The following is a 16,563-nucleotide window of genomic DNA, read 5'->3' as shown; positions in this document are numbered from 1 at the left end:
CTTGGAATGTAATAGTGAGCGTCTTGAAATGATGCCATGCGCATTTGACGCATTTGCAGACAGTGCATCATAATTCGTGTCTGAAGGGGATGAATTTATTCACAAGACATTTACAGAAGTGTCATGAAACATAGGTCTCTCAATGATCTAGTAGGAAGTGAAATGTCCGCCGTTTTCTAGCACCTTATTGATGCGTGTGGGCATCGACTTGTACAAAGATTCAGTAATCTCCGGTCGACCGCGCAGGCTTTCCCATTCTTGTGCGATCGCTTGCCACAGCGTATCGGCCGTGCGGCCGCGGTTGGCTCGTGTGGACAGCCGTTTCTTCAACATGCCCCAGACATTTTCTATGGGATTCAAGTCGGCGCCACATGGAGGCCACTCAAGCTGGCAAACAGCATGTTCTTCTAGCAATGACTGGACGATACGTGCTTTATGGATCGGGCTGCGGTCGTGTTGAAAAAAATAGCAGCCGTCGCTGAAGGGACCGTCCAGCGCATACGGAACGAGGTGTCTAGTGATGACGTCGCAGTACCGTGACGCAGTGAAGGGCCCTTCCAGACGCACAAGGGGACCAAGGCCATCTTTGCTGATTGCTCCCCACACGCTCACGAAACACCGTCCACTGGATAGAACACTGTGTGTAATTAGGCAGATATCTGCAAGAAATAGCATACATTTGGGTTCCAGCGGCGCGTCTAAAAATGTTGCGATTCCTCTTGCGTATGAACTTTATAATGCTGTTATAGAGTTGCAATAGAAAACGTGCAAACATCATTAGATAGTACTGAAAGACCCACTGGCAGCTTTTAATTAGCTTCAGAGTAAGTAGTACTATGAAACAATCGTTAATGTTTTCAACATATTACCACTACAGAAAAATCTCGTAATGTCCAAAAGCTCATTTTACGTGAAACATGTTGTGATGCAGAATTAGCTTCGTGAATTAACTGCCAATACACTGTAAACACACCTGCAGTTTAGTGGACGCCAAACCCGCTTCCGTTAGTCCCAGCGCGTGGAAAAAGTTGACTCGTCGCTAAAGATGACATCGCCCCATTTCTCTGTTGTCCAATCTCATTGCTGTAGCGAACATGAGTCGTTCTTGTAGCTGGCTGTCTGAGAGGCAGGGTTTCTGTGCTGCTATGAAAGACTGCAGGCCAAGCTCACTCAGCCTTCTTCTTACAGTCTCAGACGATACCGTGAGCGAGAGCGCTTCTCGGCTATCCTCTGCACTTTGAAAAGGATCAGCCACGATGGCGGCCGTAATCAGGCGGTCCTCTTCCTCAGTCGTGGCCCTTGGACGCCCACTGCGCTCCATATCTGTGAATCTGTCATCGTCGCGGAAAGCTTGAATAATCCTATTCACGGCTGTCCGGCTCCTGTTGGTTCGGCGGCAGATTTCGCGCTGAGGTATTCCCTCTATAAATAAACGCACAATGTGCCTTCTTTCGTCAAGTGGAACACGCAGCGGCATCTTTCCAAATAGGCAATCACCACGTGGCCTGAAGCAAGTCTACTACGTTTTCAGCGACTGATGCGAAGATGCGCCTATGTGTGAAAGAAAATTTTCTTTGCATCCGCTTTTTCTTTATTTTTGATGACAGTGAAGCACCTCCCTACCCTTTCTCTCAAGACGCAGAAGCAGCAACACTCATTGGACCAAGATGCTGCCAACCAAAGTGCGCCAGTAAACGTCGCGTAAAAAAATCGTCGCAGTGCTTCGTGAAACTTATCTACCCACTGGCACACCAGTCGACAAAGGTTGCAGTGATTGCTCCGATACTGCTATCAAGCCAGATATGTGGCGGTCTTATCGCAGACAGCGCTCTGCGTCAACACAATGAACTAACAATGTCATGCACGGGAATAAAAAATTAACAGGCAGGCGAGTACCAAGAGGGCTCATATCCGGGAGAGCGCCCCTGTCGCCGCTAGGTGGCGTACCGCTAGGTGGTGCGGATAGGCAGTCTGGCACGCGCTCGCGTGGTCCGCAAACTTTTGTGGTTGACTGTACATATATTGGTCATTCACAGCACAAATCATGAACACCAGTAAATCACAAACGCAAAGAGCAGGTGAAAATCACAGACTTTTTATTCATGAAAGCCTAACTATGAGTGCCATGGATACATTCCAATGTCTGCTCTTAAGTACTATTAATTCTTTGGTCATTTGGAACTAGAAGAAATAACTAATAAATATGTCCTCTTTCTTTGCGAGTGTACGGTTATTGCAAAACACTTCTAGGATGCCAAAAGAAGAAAAGTCCAAACAATGTACCAATATGAATTTTTGTTACCAAAGTTGTGGAAAGACCATCAGAGGAGATGGTTACAAGGGTGGAAAGCTTAATATTTTGCAGTCATTAGGAGCTTGGAATGTAAAAAAATCATGATTAGGAAAAACAACATGCACATAAAATGGTACCGACCAACTTTACACTGTTAACCTAAGTTTTTAAGTATAAAAGCGAAGGAGAGACAGCACCATTTTAGCCCTGAGAGACCTGTGCTAAATTGAAATGCTTCATTAAAAGGTGGTCAGCCACTCTGCACATGCTCTCGATTTTTGCTCTATGCACTTACTACACTATGTTATCACCACAGCAGAAAGCTTCAAAGTCATGCAATTTCTGTTTGGACTAGAGTCTGCATTTTTGACTTCAGCATTATCACATGATATGATGTCAAAAGTAGAGTGAAGACAAAAAGGTCTATTTTTTTTAAAGTTTCACCTGAAAGAGTTTTCTAGAAAAAAATTTTGAATAAATATTTATATATAAGTAATTTCTATGTGTCGTAAAGAAAAACAATTTTATAGACAGCAACAAGAATGCTATAAGCATGGATGCTCCAGCCTGTAAAATGTATGAAAATGACAATTCTTTCAAATTTGCATAACACTGCCGCACAGGCATGCTCTGGATTTGCATGCAGCAAAGATGGAAGTAACAAGTCAATTTGTTGACGCATGTGACACATAATGCATTCATCACACTAGCACTGGTTGGGCTGAATGACACAATCTAGCCAAAGATTGAAGCCGTGAAAACCTAGGGTTGGGTAAATTAAAAGAACAAAAGAATGCTGCAAACAAACAGTTTAGACAAAAAAAAAAAAATAGTAGTACGTAATTTCAAAGAGACAACAAAATCTAAATCGATCACCATTTCAGACAAATGCAACATGTCAGTTTGAAAAACAAGGACAACAAAAAAAAAAAAAATAATAATAACGAAGTTTTACACATCCAGTAGTATGCCAGTTCACATTTGCCAGCGCAAAATTGTGTGCACAGATGAAAAGTAAACAAAACAAAAGTTCCATGGGCTGACAGACAAGTTGTCAGATGCAGAAAAACTACACTTCATTCAACCTCGCACCCAAGCAGCATGTTGTTAGCATTTAACTCCTGAATCGGCAAATGCACAGTATCCGGAAGAGAAACCTGGCGATAATGGGGGAAAAAAGCATATGCCTGGAGAGAATGACATAGGTCAGCAACACCAACTGAACTTTTTACAAAATCTACGAGGACTGGTCCTTGAGAAAGAGTAGCAGTGCTTGAGAGACTTCTTTCCAGAGCCTTTGAGTGTTGGAGACATGACAAGTAGAGAGCGAGTGGTATGGAAAAAAAAGTGCGCTGGTCTCGCACGCTGCCTCTTCTACATACTGATAGCACAGGAGGGCAACCGTAGAAGTGTGGAGAAACGTGGCTTCTGTGCCCTCTGCTACAACGCTTCTATTGCTCGAAAAAAAAAAAGTAACTCTTTGTTACCCCTAAGGCCCTAAGCTAGACTCCTATACATGGTTTCGATTTGAGGCAGGAAGTATTTCCGGCACTCGGGCCGCTTAGTCTTCAGAGTGGGCGTCAGAAGGCCATTGTCGACACTCAGCAAGTCACTGTGTACATAGATATCCTTCAGCTGTGCATGGAAAAAAAAACGGGAAAAAAAACATGTTATTCCTCATTATCTGACAACTGTTTAGGCATGCAATTCAATGCATAAAAGGGAAGCTATGGTATCAGCAAAAGGAGACATTTGTTAATGCTTGCTAAAGCTGAATGGTAAAGCTCAGAACTTCCCAGTTTGAATGTAAAATCCAACTAAAGACCAAGAGGATATTTTCACCTCTTCTCGAAGCAGCAATTTGTAATTTGTAGACCAAAAAATATGTTATTGTTACCATCAGCCTAAGAGTAATATTACGCAACATTTTGAAACACATATCTATAAATCACTTGTTCAAAGAAAATGCCACAACATAAACTACTTGAGATAACAGTGCTTTACACTCAGAGCAGACAACATAATACGTGTGGTAAACATTTCAGCATTTCTAGATACTTTCTATACACTGTGTGCCAACCCCTCACTCCCCCCTCCCTTCCCGTCCCCTTTATAGCCCATATGTAGAAAATTTGTGAACAAATTAGTTCTATTCTAAATTACTTTAACAATAACAGACAAGGGCATCATGGCATTTATCTCAGCCAAGCTCGCTATGAGATGAAGTTTGAATGAAGACGCAGCAGAAAACCAGACAAGCTGGTACACTCGTATCTTCTAAGAAACAGAGTGAAAAGATGATATAGAAGATGGAGAGAAAGATAGAAGATGCACCGATTCACAGCCAAGGCTTTATATGCAATGACACGCTCATACGTATATTTACAAAATAACCCCACAAAGTAAAGATGAAGGCATGCAACGAACTTAATTATTGATAGCTATGCAGCCAGTTGGCACAGCAAAGCAAGCATGGGAGCTCAGGGAACAGTGAATGCATTGAACACACCCGTCACCTCTCGTCTAAAATGCTTATTTTCGGCTTGGCGGAGGAGGATTTTCAAGCAATAACCGTAGCTTACAATGTCTGATTATGGTAGTGGCCCGATAACGTGTGCCTTTTTTTTTCTTTTCAAAAAAGAAAAAGTTGGATCGAAAGTTGTCTGTGCAGTGCAACCGAACACGAATGTATGAGGCGAAGCTGTCTTTAGGAAACTGGCCACCAAAGTGCAAGACATATTAGCCCTTGCCTATTTTTCTTGCTAAAAAATTGGGTGCACGTTAGATATACATTTTCTTTAGGAGCTTTAATGTCATTTCAACATTAATTTTCTGCTTAGGACACAAAAAGCGAGCGAGAGTTTCATTCGGGGGCACAGAACAGAGTAAATACTGCCAAATGAATCTGCGGTTTGTTTTGGCGTTTTTTCCGCATCTTGTTAAATTTGAACAGCTGAATAATTGATCAATTTTGCCAGTCCCGTCAGGGTCGAATTAACAAAATTCGACTGTATACAGAAAGAAAAAAACCAACATGTGCATAAACCAGCCATTAATACCGCTGTTTCAAAACGAACTGTCTTATATACTTATAATAGGTAAAGTTGTTTTATAGTTGTTTTTGCTTTTTCACATTGGTCAGTGAACTGCTTTATTAATGTTAAAGTTCGGTGATCTCGCCTTATAGTCTGTGCAGTTATCTTGCAGGTATAACTATGTGTGTGTTAATGCAAACAAGCCGTTAGTTGCGAGTCTGTATGTCCCATCTTCCTCTCTCTCTCTTGTGTATTGTCTCTTTCTGCTGTTTCTTCAAGATGACTGAAGGTGCCTTCGAAGTGCATTTTTGTGCAAACAAACATCATCAAAGTGAATACTGGCCTTGATGTGCAAATTCATATCCCCAGGTTAAGATCTTTTAGTTTTCATTTTTAAGAAATTTTGTGTGTGTTTGTGCATGTACACACAGTTTATTCAAACACGCTTTTTTGGGGGGCTGCCATATTTTTCAAACGCAAGCTTACTGGCTTTTCTTTGTTATATGCATGTAAATATGTATTTTCATTCACTAAGATACATTTCGAATAACAAAATCTGGAGGACGCTTATTAAGCTTCGCCTTTAACAGTGGAACGCGATAGCATTCAAAGATCCCTGGCTGCTTATCAGGCTTCCCGGACACTGCAGCTCTCTTTTTCCTCCAACTTCGCCTCCGCGCGCGGCTGCCGAGGAGGTGAGCACCATCTGGATGGTGTTTTTGCAAGGAACAAATCGCGGCGCGGGCCTGTATGAATTGTCGAAATTCTGGGAAAGGGTTTCTCGTATATTAAAATTACACTCCAACGGTACCACGTCTGTAGGTTGTGGTTAAGTCATACCTTACGATTTTTCTGATGCATTTTACTTTGAGAAATTCAATTAGTTCACTAACGCCTCTGCGCCACACGGAGGGCCTGCGTGGTCGGGGTGGTTCGGGAATGATTTTTTGTACCGCGAACGCCGATGCAATATGCCTACACTGACACAGACTCCGGATTTTCTGCGACACGGAGCCTTTAATGCTATCACGTTAAAATTTACCATGCATGATTCTTTACTGGGTGACAGCGATGCACAGTAGCGCTAGTAAACTGGTTTTAATCGAGATACAGGAGCGAGTAGTTAGAGACCCATGCTCTAGCCACACCCAACTCTGACTGCCCCTGTTGGGGTGCATACAGTAACTCTACGCCACTGCTGTTGGAGCACATGCTGCAAATTTATGCCGCACCTATCAATAGCACCGCCTGGCGAGATGCAATGTTGTGTGTCGAAGCACTGCGATAGGCGAAACTTATGACACCACACTATTTCTCACTTTTTTTCCTCTTCATTAAGTTCACCTTTAAAAGCAATATTTTTTGGCTAAAAACAAAGTTTTAACCAAAAATGCTGAACCCTAGCTATACAAAACACACTTCTATCATCTTAGCAACAGCTGAACCTACCAGCTCAAAAGACTTCAGCCCAGACAATTTTCCAAGGCGGCAGAGGTCATCCAGAATGGACTTCTTGACAATCTGTTGACATATGTGGGCAGAATGAAAGTGAAAATTAACAACATTGCTTATTACTGGTCGCCAGTGCTAGGTAGCAACATTTTAAAAGTCCCAATATTGTGGTACAAATTATGTCTTACTAGGAAAAAATATCAGTGATCAACCACTCACTGAAAATCTTTCAAAGTACTACTTTAGAACTGCCATACTGAGTGGTCATATTCTCAGATTAAAGCTCACACAGAGTAATTTCATTATTCACACCAGACTATCTAAATTCAGAAATTTGGGTCATCAGTAACACCAGTGCATTTAATTAAGAAAAAGGCATAAATCTTGATCACTGCAGCCGCTACATCTTCACACTTCACACTGTGTGCGGGAAAGCATTGTGACAAGTCTACCACTCACATTATTCCTGCAGAGTTCATGAAAGGTGCCCGATATGGAGTTTTCTGCTGCCCACTGCATCAAATACTCTTGATCAGGAATCACAACTGCAACAAGGCAGGACTGCAACAGAAGATCAAAATTTGGAATAAGACTAAAATGTTGATGTTAGAATCAATGTTTTAGAAACATATTCCAAACATGTAGCACATACTAAATTTAAGCCAGAACATGTGGAGCTTTGTTCAAGGTTTCTTAAAATATTACATGGCTGTTTTCAGTTACATTTGCAGCCCCACCTAACACAGAATTTCCTTTTCTATCACAACATCAAGATTTGTCCCATCTTTGTTTGTTTTGTTTCTCATGTATACTATCTCCTGGCTTAAATGCCATATGCCATATATGACCACAAAGCCAACAGACAGATAAACAAATTCATGATTACCAAATTCGAGCCCCTCGGTTCCCCTTCTACTCTCGTATATGCCATATATGAAATTTACGATTTAAGGGCCATATGAATGCCCAGGGTTTCCCATGCCACCTGTGTAAATTAGGCATAGCAGCTTATTTACAATCTGCTTGCGCAGAGATTAAGGCTTTCTCTAGCTTTGAGCAGCGAAAAATGTTATCAGATGTTAGCACTCTCATAGTCATGCAGGAATGCTTCCAGGTACAATGAGCATTTTCTAGCTTGCACGCTCAGTGTTTGTGAAGCATCACAAGAAAACATAGATAACAGCTAGAAAATTTTCAGTACTGGCACGCTTACAAACCTACCTGGGATCAAGTTGGATGTATGTAGGATGTGCACCCGCATAAGCTTTGTTTACATGAACGTTACCCGAGCGGTTTGAGTTGGAAAATCCAGCCTGACCCAACCAAGTTTACATGCATCTCACCAAGGGGGTTGGGCAAGACAACAGATCTCTTGCTTGCAGATTGACAGAACTTCAATGCTCACTGGGACTAACACACTAGTGTTTAATCTTACAAAGCCCAAACACCATTACACATCAAAGAAAATGAAAACAACCTATTCACATTATTTCTGGCCATAGAAAGTACAATGGTACGAAGGAAACAGTGACATCATAATGCAGTAAAAATTAGTATGGTAATAATTATTAATTGATTTGCTGAACTATCCACAACTGAAAATTACAAGTTTGTTTTTTCAATTCTGGAGTTTTGCATGACAAAACCATGATTTGATTATGAGGCACGCCATAGTGAGGGACTCCGGATTAATTTTGTCCACCTAGGTTTCTTTAACGTGCACCCAATGCACGGTACACAGGTGTTTTTGCATTTCACCCCCATCGAAATGCGGCTGCCAAGGCCGGGATTCGATCCCGCACCCTTGGGCTTAGTAGCACAACGCCATAACCATTATGCCACCATGGCAGGGGGGACAATTACAAATTGTCCTCCTCCCTAGCAATGCTTTTCCTCCTCAACTCGCTCGCCGAGCGATCGGGGCTAAGCTCCGCCTTCGCTAGCTCTGCGTCATGATGTGACGTCATGTTGTCTACTTTTCGCCTAACAAATCGAGTTTGGCCGAAAGTTAGGCCTAAGTCGGAGTTAGGCTTTACTATGGCTACGGGCGCGGCACAAGACTGATACCACCGGAACAATATTTTGTCAAGTCAAAAACGACGACAGAATGGACCTGACTGGGCCCTGCAAGCCTGCGATGGGCACAACCACCATGAAGAGGTGAGTGGAATTACTCCACCTGCAAACTCCCTCGAAACCGACTGGCAGACTGTTTTGACATTGCGTCAGCGAAAACAACAAGCATTGGAACACAAACGCGACAATGCAGCAGCCAAAGACACTTCAGAAATCAATACCACGAGACGACTGAAAGGAAGGAAGTTCCCCAACCCTTGCCGAAAGACAACGATCATAATAAGACAGCACCAGGGACTACCTCAGCGGAACATCACAACACTCACACTTGCGACAGCAGCCATCGAAGCCTGCCAACACCCATTCTATGAGGACCCATCCATGCTACAAATCAAATCGGGCTCTAACATAGCTATTTTTTCCACCAAGCACAAGGAGGTGGCAGAGAAAGCATGAGGTATACGAGTCCTAACAATCAAAGGTCACGCATACGCCGTCAAAGTGTACGTGGCCACCAGAGAAGACACGCTAAGACAATTCCGTGAATTCCCTGTTCACGGAACTTCACAACACACTCCACTTCAAACTCTGCTAGGAAACATGCAGGTGCGCACGCATAGAGTAGAACTCATACAGGCACGCATGATAGGCGACCCCAAGAGTGCCGCCCTGACCTTTAGCAGGCCCATACTACCCAAGACAGTCTACTACTACGGAGGGGAACTATCGTACCACTCCTTCCACACCACGATTCAAGTCTGCAAGATCTGCCACGACAAAGGGCATCACATGGATGTCTGCCCCAACCCTGACCGCCAGATCTGCAAACTATGTGGGCTTGAAAACCAAACCGATGGACACCCACGTGAACCTAAGTGTGCCTCGTAAAGGGGGGGCTCATCCCCATTGGTGATCAAAGCTGCAACAAGTGACTGAAACAATTACCACTGCATACACCTCGAACCTCTAGACAGCAGGTGGTCAAACAACCACGGTGGTTCTCCTCGGAGGATGAAGAAGAAGACTAGAGATGGTTTTAGGTGCAAAATAAGATACGGACAGTGCATCCGTCCATGTCTATTCTTTGCCCATGTCTTAGTTTGCGGTTGAAACCATTTCTAGCCATGTACCAACTAGCCCAACAGCAGACGTTACTAAGAAGAAGACGACAAAGAAAAGACAGGGCGCAACAAAGCAACGAAAACCAGATCCCAGTCAATATCTCCGCAGCACACCACCCCTGCTCTAACCAAGACAGACGAACCAGACTCCGGTGAAGAAGCCAGCAGCAAGAGGTCGGGAAAACACCAGAACCCACTGGGGGTTACCGCCTTTATGTCAACCCAAATCACCCAGCTGTAGCGCCCCTGGCAAGGAAGGACTTAACCATAACCGTGACCGTAACACTGGGGGTCGAAACACACCATCAAGTAGTCACGATTTGGCCAGTCAAGAAAGGACACCCTAAATGTATATTGGTGCACGTCTTCAGTCCGCCTAGCGAACGCAGGCTAAACTTCTCAACAATCCTGAACCACGTATTCAACTTCTCAACAATCCTGAACCACGTATTCAACCTGCTTTCACAACGGGACCAACTGATTTAATGCATGGCACACCGAATGGGGGTAGAAGCGAGTGGGGGTACACAGTTTTAATACACGGCACACGGAGTGGGTTTACAGCGAGATACGACCAAGGGAATCAATCTACTCTGTGCCACCCATACCCACGAGTTACTGCTGCACACACACCCGGGAGTTCCTACAAGGATGGGCAACAGAGTGGCTTGGGACACTATGCTGGATCTCACCTTTATAAACAATGACAATGGTTTTACCTCGATCAACCTTGAGCAACCTCGATGAAAACTTGGGCAGCGACCACTACATCCAATGCATGATACTGAACACGGCAAAGGTTCGCCTACCCTTAGGGATAGCTACGCTGATGGATTGGAATAAATATTTGGAACACCAGCAGACAGCCCCCTCAACACCCACTACGGCAGAAGGATGGAGTAACTTCCTAAGGAAACTCTATACTGCCACCACTAAGGAGCTTCAAACCACACCCATACCTGCCAAGTTTGGAGAAACTAAATCCAGGATATCTTCCGACCGGGGGGGGGGGGGGGGGGGGGGGGGTCCGTCGGTTACACAGCCTCCCCACCTCCCCCATCGTCGATATTTTCAAGTACTGCCAGGAATACTCTATTACAATATTATTAACAGATACAATGACCACATGAACACATGAACATCAAGGTCTCACTTTTGCAAGCATTTCATTGTTGCTCATTTTGCCTTCAAAGATTATTGAAAATTTAATTAAATTCTCGGGTCTTACGTCTCACAACCACCATCCGATTATGAGGCACGCCGTAGGGGGGAACTCTGGATTAATTTCAACCACCTGGGGTTCTTTAACATGCACCCAATGGATGGCACACGGGCGTTTTTGCATTTCGCCACCAACGAAATGCGGCCGCCGTGGCCTAGATTTGGTCCCACGAACTCGTGCTTAGCAGCGCCTAAGCAAACATGGCGAGTGTTAAGAAATTCTTCAGATAATCTTTGGTTGTAATAAATTCAATTTCTTTCACATTTTGTGAGGTTGAAGTTTCCCAGCGTCTTGCACGAGCGACACATGGACGAGCGGCACTACGTCCTCATTATTTTTCCCGATGTTAAATTGCCGCTTGCGCTCTGCATTGTTCCGTGGTATCAACAAAATACCCAGCGTCACATCAGCTGGGCACTATATTAAAAATACTTGAAGATACTTTTTGCGCTAGCACTCCTTGCTTTTAAAGCCATGACTAACCGCAGCCCTATGCAATGCGAGGGCGGCTGACACCGAGGAGAACAATGGAAAGTCTAGTGTTGCTAGTTGCGGAAGGCGGCATTCGCTGGCTAGCTTAATGGGACTGGGGCCACTATGGCACCCAACAACCCCATCAATGTAAGGCGCGCTCTGCTGTTAACGAAATAGCGCATGTATAGGGTTTTAACTGCCTCGTCCCGTGTTCTTCCTCGTCCTTGTGTCGTTTTAGCGCTATGAATCCCAGTTAAAATTACAATGACCTACCAACACGCCCAAACTTCTTTCCTGCTAAAGTATAGGGTTTCCCTACTACTTTCTTGACAATGTTTTGTGCGATGAACTTTTAACTGGATTAGACAGGGTTGAATTTTTTTTGCCAATGTGGCCTGACAAAGCGCTAGACGCGGGAACGGGACAGAACAGCAATTTCCGGGAGATTTTCCTGCCAACCGTACAACCGGAAGAAATGGTCCAAATCCAGCAGTCTCCCGGGTAATCCAGGAGACTCCCGGGTAATTCGGGATACTTGGCAGGTATGCACACCAGACATGACGGCTGGAGACAACCACCTAACCCATCTCTGGCAAGCTCGTAGAAGCCTCACCAAGCAGTGGAAAAGACAGCACCACATCCGTAAGCTAAGGCAATGGATCGACCAAATGTCGGAAGAAGCAAACACCTATGCTCGAACACTCAATAACAACTGGCCCAGCTTCTTCGACTGCCTCAGAGGCACACTGAACACCAAAAAGCATGGGTAATACTGTGATGCATGCTGGATCCGACCAGTACATGCACGGAGACGGCTAATGTCATGTGGTGACTCATAGGAGGGTACCAAGGGACGGAGACTGAGCTGTTGCAACAACTCAAGACCACCTACACCGGTGAGGCTCGAACACTCACAACAGCACTTACCTAAAGAATACCATGGGGAAGCCAATGAAGATCTGGATACCCCCATCTCCTCCGCAGAACTTTACGCAGCCACACAGACTTTCAAAAACACGGCATCAGGACCAAACTGCGTTACCAATTTAATGCTCCACAGTCTCACTGACGCGGCCATCGAAAAGCTTGTGGATCTGTTCAACTGTGGATCTGTGTGGGTCTGAACGAAGGAAGGCCTGGTACCAGCACCATGGAAATCAGCCAACATCATGATCCCAAAGCCGGGTATGCTCGAGGTGATTCGAGGAGCTTGCCCATGCTCGATGTTAATGAAATGGAGCTGCGGTCCATCTCATTAACATTGTGCATGGGCAAGCTCCTCGAGTCGCCTCGAGCATAACAACCTTCTTCCGGACTATGTTTGGCTTTCGCAGGCGAGTCTCTGCACAGGACATCTTCCTCCTCCTGAAAGACGAGGTCCTCGACCGTCCCCCGAGCAGCCTAGACAGAATCCTGTTGGCCCTTGACATTCAAAAGGCTCCCCACACCATATCTCACTCTACAATACTAGGGGGCCTTCAGGATGTCAGGTGCGGAGAATGAATCTTCCATTACACTGCAGACTTTCTGCGTGACTGCACCTTGACAATTGCACTAGGAGCGTCACGACCCCTCACTCCCATATCAACTTCCAGGTTGCGGCACGCCTCAGGGTGCAATATTGTCTTGCTGATGTTTAACAATGGAATGCGCAAACTCACCCTACAGTTGCTGGAAGACAGAGACCTCGGCGCGGCAATCTACGCCAATGACATTATGCCCTGGGCCACCACAGGCTCGTACGGGGACAGACAGAACAGACTTCAACGAGACCTAGGTACGGTTGAATCATACATAAAACAAGCCGGCATGAAATGTGCGCCGAGCACATCGGAATACATACATATTCGACCACCAAGAGCCCGAGCCAACAAAGCTCTGCCACAACAACTACTACTCGGCGGAGAACCCATCTGAAGAGTCCAGCACCTGCGAGTGCTCGGAATGCATATACAGGAAACGGGCAGTGCCAGCATCACCCTGTCCAAAGTCAAGCACACAGTGCGCAGTATTACTAGCCACATTAACAGAATTGCACGTAGCAGAGAGGGAATGATGAAGACGGACATTATGAAACTAGTGCAGGCCTTTGTCATAAGTAGAATCCCCTACCCTCTCTCTTTCCAAGCCGCCCGACAAACCAAAATGGCCAAGCAAATCAACTAATCTGGATCGCCTGCAAGGCAGCACTCAGCTTGCCTGAAAACATGAGCACAGACCGCCTCAGCAAGCTGGGAATGACGAACACATACAAAGAACTCACCGCGACCACACTCATAGCCCAGTGCGAAAGGACTCAATGCAACACCCCAGGGGTGCTCCGTGCTAACACGACTACGCTACACCCTAATGCCACAGTTCTGCAGAGACGAGACTACATTTATGCCACCTTATCTAAAAGCAAGAATCCACGTGGACCCCATCCCACGTCACATGACCCTTCACAACCACCAAAAACGGCGACAAGCGCGAGCAGCCATCCGGCGCAAAAGGCAGGGGGACGCAGACTTTACTGACGTGGGCTTATACCTCCAGAGGTGAGATGGCGACTCCCACTTAGGCGGCAGTCGCGATGGGCCAGGGGGAGACTGATCGCAGCAGCATCCGTACGCACGACATCAAGCGCCACAGTTAAAGTTGCGACCATAGCCCTGGCCATCCGAGACTCTGAGGCCAGGAGCCAGTCGGCTTATACACTCAGACTCGTAAGACACCTGTCAACTCTTCCTTCGGGTAGTTCTATCGGTCAGGGTTCTTCGCATACTGGACCAAGCCTCCAAATGGACCATGGGATAACCTGGTGTCTAGCGCACACTGGAGTGAAAGGCAATGATCGAGTGAATCGCCTGGCTCGAGGCATGGCAGGCCAAGCCACGATAGGTACTGCTCAAATGGATGCCTCTCGGACACCCGGCGGCACACCGACAGACACACTTGAAGCACAATGACTGGGACGACAAAACAAAGCTCCACCTCAACCAAAGCACAACAGGCGACAGGCGAGGTGCTGGCGCCAAATACAGATAAACACCTACCAACACTTACAGAAACTCCACAAAATTTTTCCAGAGAAACACAGCGACAAATGTCTGGTGCGACTCCACCCCAACACTCGAACACATAACTTACCAATGCACGCAGCGTACGGCAGACACAGAGCTCACTGCTACTTAACGACACACTCAACAATTGGTCGTGGGCGACAACTCTCCGAACAGGACTTGGGAAGCCAACTGGCGACCCTCGACCAGGCTGGGCGAGCCGCTATAATAGCGAGTGGGGCCCTGAAAGAGGGGCTCCACCCGCAGTAACCAAGCGCAGTCTTTACTTCAATAAAGTTGTTTCTCTCTCTCTGTGCCACATGAACAGCTGTTCATCGCTGCCCATTCATTTTGCGCAGCAGCACAATCTCAAAGCAAGCAAATATTAACGAGAGTGAATGTAGTGCCAACCTTTCAACTGTGCAGATTGTGAAAGCTGTGAGGGTGCCATTTTCATGCTTAATCAAATTCCTAAAGAAAAGGTAATGAGCTACTGTGTAACCAAGTACCTTGAGGCTTTCTCCATGCACGAAGATCTGAGCCACAAACAAGGAACGAATAAATATGTTTTCCAGCTTTTCGGGAGCAATATATTCGCCTTGGGACAGCTTGAAGATGTGCTTCTTGCGGTCTATGACCTTCAGGCATCCATTCTGAAAAAAACAGTACCGTCTACCATAAGTACACACGCTCCCCTCAAAAGCTCCTCATAAAAGCAAAAAGCTTGAGTCTGTGCCTCCAACCCGGTATAATTAAGTACAGCAGCCACCTTTTAAGACAAGCTCTGTTAGGCTAAATTTTATAATAAAATACATACTTCCAGGGTCCATTCACAACCAGCGAGGCTTTTTAAACATGGTAAATCAGTTTTTCCAGTCCCTACACAATGCTGTCATGAACCTTTAAACCAAATACAATTCCTGTATATGCATCGAGTAGCCTGCAGTGTCGTAGAAAGACTGCGTGCTCTTAGCCGCTGCTTTTTAAAGCCCTGCTACGCTTCCATGATGGCTAGTGGCAGCATTACTTTGGAAATCACAGCGAATCAGTGCCGCTGGCAAGAGAAAACATCTTTAGCAATGCTATGATCCTTCATTTCTGCTTTCCTAAATGAATATTTAGTGTATTAACTCAAAAAGTGCAATAAATTGTGTTAATCTTGACTGCTCATCTCGAGTGATCATCTGTTCTCTTTCAGAACCCACTACAGTGGCTCAGTGGCTATGGAATTGTGCTGCTGAACACGATGTCGCAGGTTCTATTCCCAGCCGCAGCAGCTGCATTCCGATGGAGGCAAAATGCAAAAACGATTCTCTACCGCGCTTTGGGTGTAGATTACAGAACCCCAGATGGACAAAATTAATCCGGAGACCCCCACTATGGCATCCCTCATAACCAAGTGTATAGTTTTGGGATGTTAAACGTCATAATGAAAAAACATATTTTGTTCTCTCTTTTATAATCCAACATTTGAATAAATCAAGAAACCTTTCAGGTATCTCTGCTGCATGCAGCCAAGCAGGATTAAATTTGCCAAGTTCTAGTGAAACCATAGGATAATTCAATTACATAAATAGGGAAGTATAAGTGGTCCCTAATAAACATGCGCACGATATAAATGTCAAGAAAAGGCTCAGTGTGAATGGAACCAGCTGTGTGCAGCTAACAACTGTGTATACTAGTTGTCGGTATTTTACAGGAAATTCTTTCATACTTCAGCGAGAATAATAAGAGGAACCAAGGGCATCTTTGACTTTGAAGCATGTTTTGGAGCAATTAAAAGCTCACTCTAAACCAGCGAATCACCCTTTTGAAGCAGTTAAATTCTGGGTTCTTACATGCCAAAACC

The 16,563-nt window shown here is 45.2% G+C and overlaps 1 protein-coding gene across 1 annotated transcript; it reads right to left on the bottom strand.

Moving 5' to 3' along the window:
• Window positions 1-2,074: 2,074 nt before the first annotated feature.
• Window positions 2,075-15,398, bottom strand: LOC119434667 (long-chain-fatty-acid--CoA ligase 1-like). Its single transcript, XM_037701762.2, has 4 exons — window positions 15,224-15,398; window positions 7,240-7,341; window positions 6,778-6,849; window positions 2,075-3,928 (listed from the first exon to the last, which is right to left on the bottom strand). The coding sequence occupies exons 2-4, from the start codon at window positions 7,297-7,299 to the stop codon at window positions 3,791-3,793; spliced, it is 270 nt and encodes an 89-aa protein (XP_037557690.1). The 5' UTR covers window positions 7,300-7,341; window positions 15,224-15,398; the 3' UTR covers window positions 2,075-3,790.
• Between the last annotated feature and the right edge of the window lie 1,165 nt (window positions 15,399-16,563).

The sequence above is a fragment of the Dermacentor silvarum genome, unplaced genomic scaffold (genome assembly GCF_013339745.2).
Source record: "Dermacentor silvarum isolate Dsil-2018 unplaced genomic scaffold, BIME_Dsil_1.4 Seq152, whole genome shotgun sequence".
Taxonomy (NCBI): domain Eukaryota; kingdom Metazoa; phylum Arthropoda; class Arachnida; order Ixodida; family Ixodidae; genus Dermacentor; species Dermacentor silvarum.
Note: the sequence above shows the minus strand (reverse complement) of the source record. Positions and strands in the feature narration are given on the sequence as shown.

Bases quoted from the DNA above. Each gene is read 5' to 3' on its own strand.
- LOC119434667 (XM_037701762.2), bottom strand. From the start codon at position 7,299: ATGCAGTGGGCAGCAGAAAACTCCATATCGGGCACCTTTCATGAACTC. The intron at 6,850-7,239 runs GTGAGTGGTAGA...ATATGTCAACAG, and splicing joins ATGAACTCTGCAGGAATAAT to ATTGTCAAGAAGTCCATTCT. The intron at 3,929-6,777 runs GTAGGTTCAGCT...TTCCATGCACAG, and splicing joins GGCTGAAGTCTTTTGAGCTG to CTGAAGGATATCTATGTACA.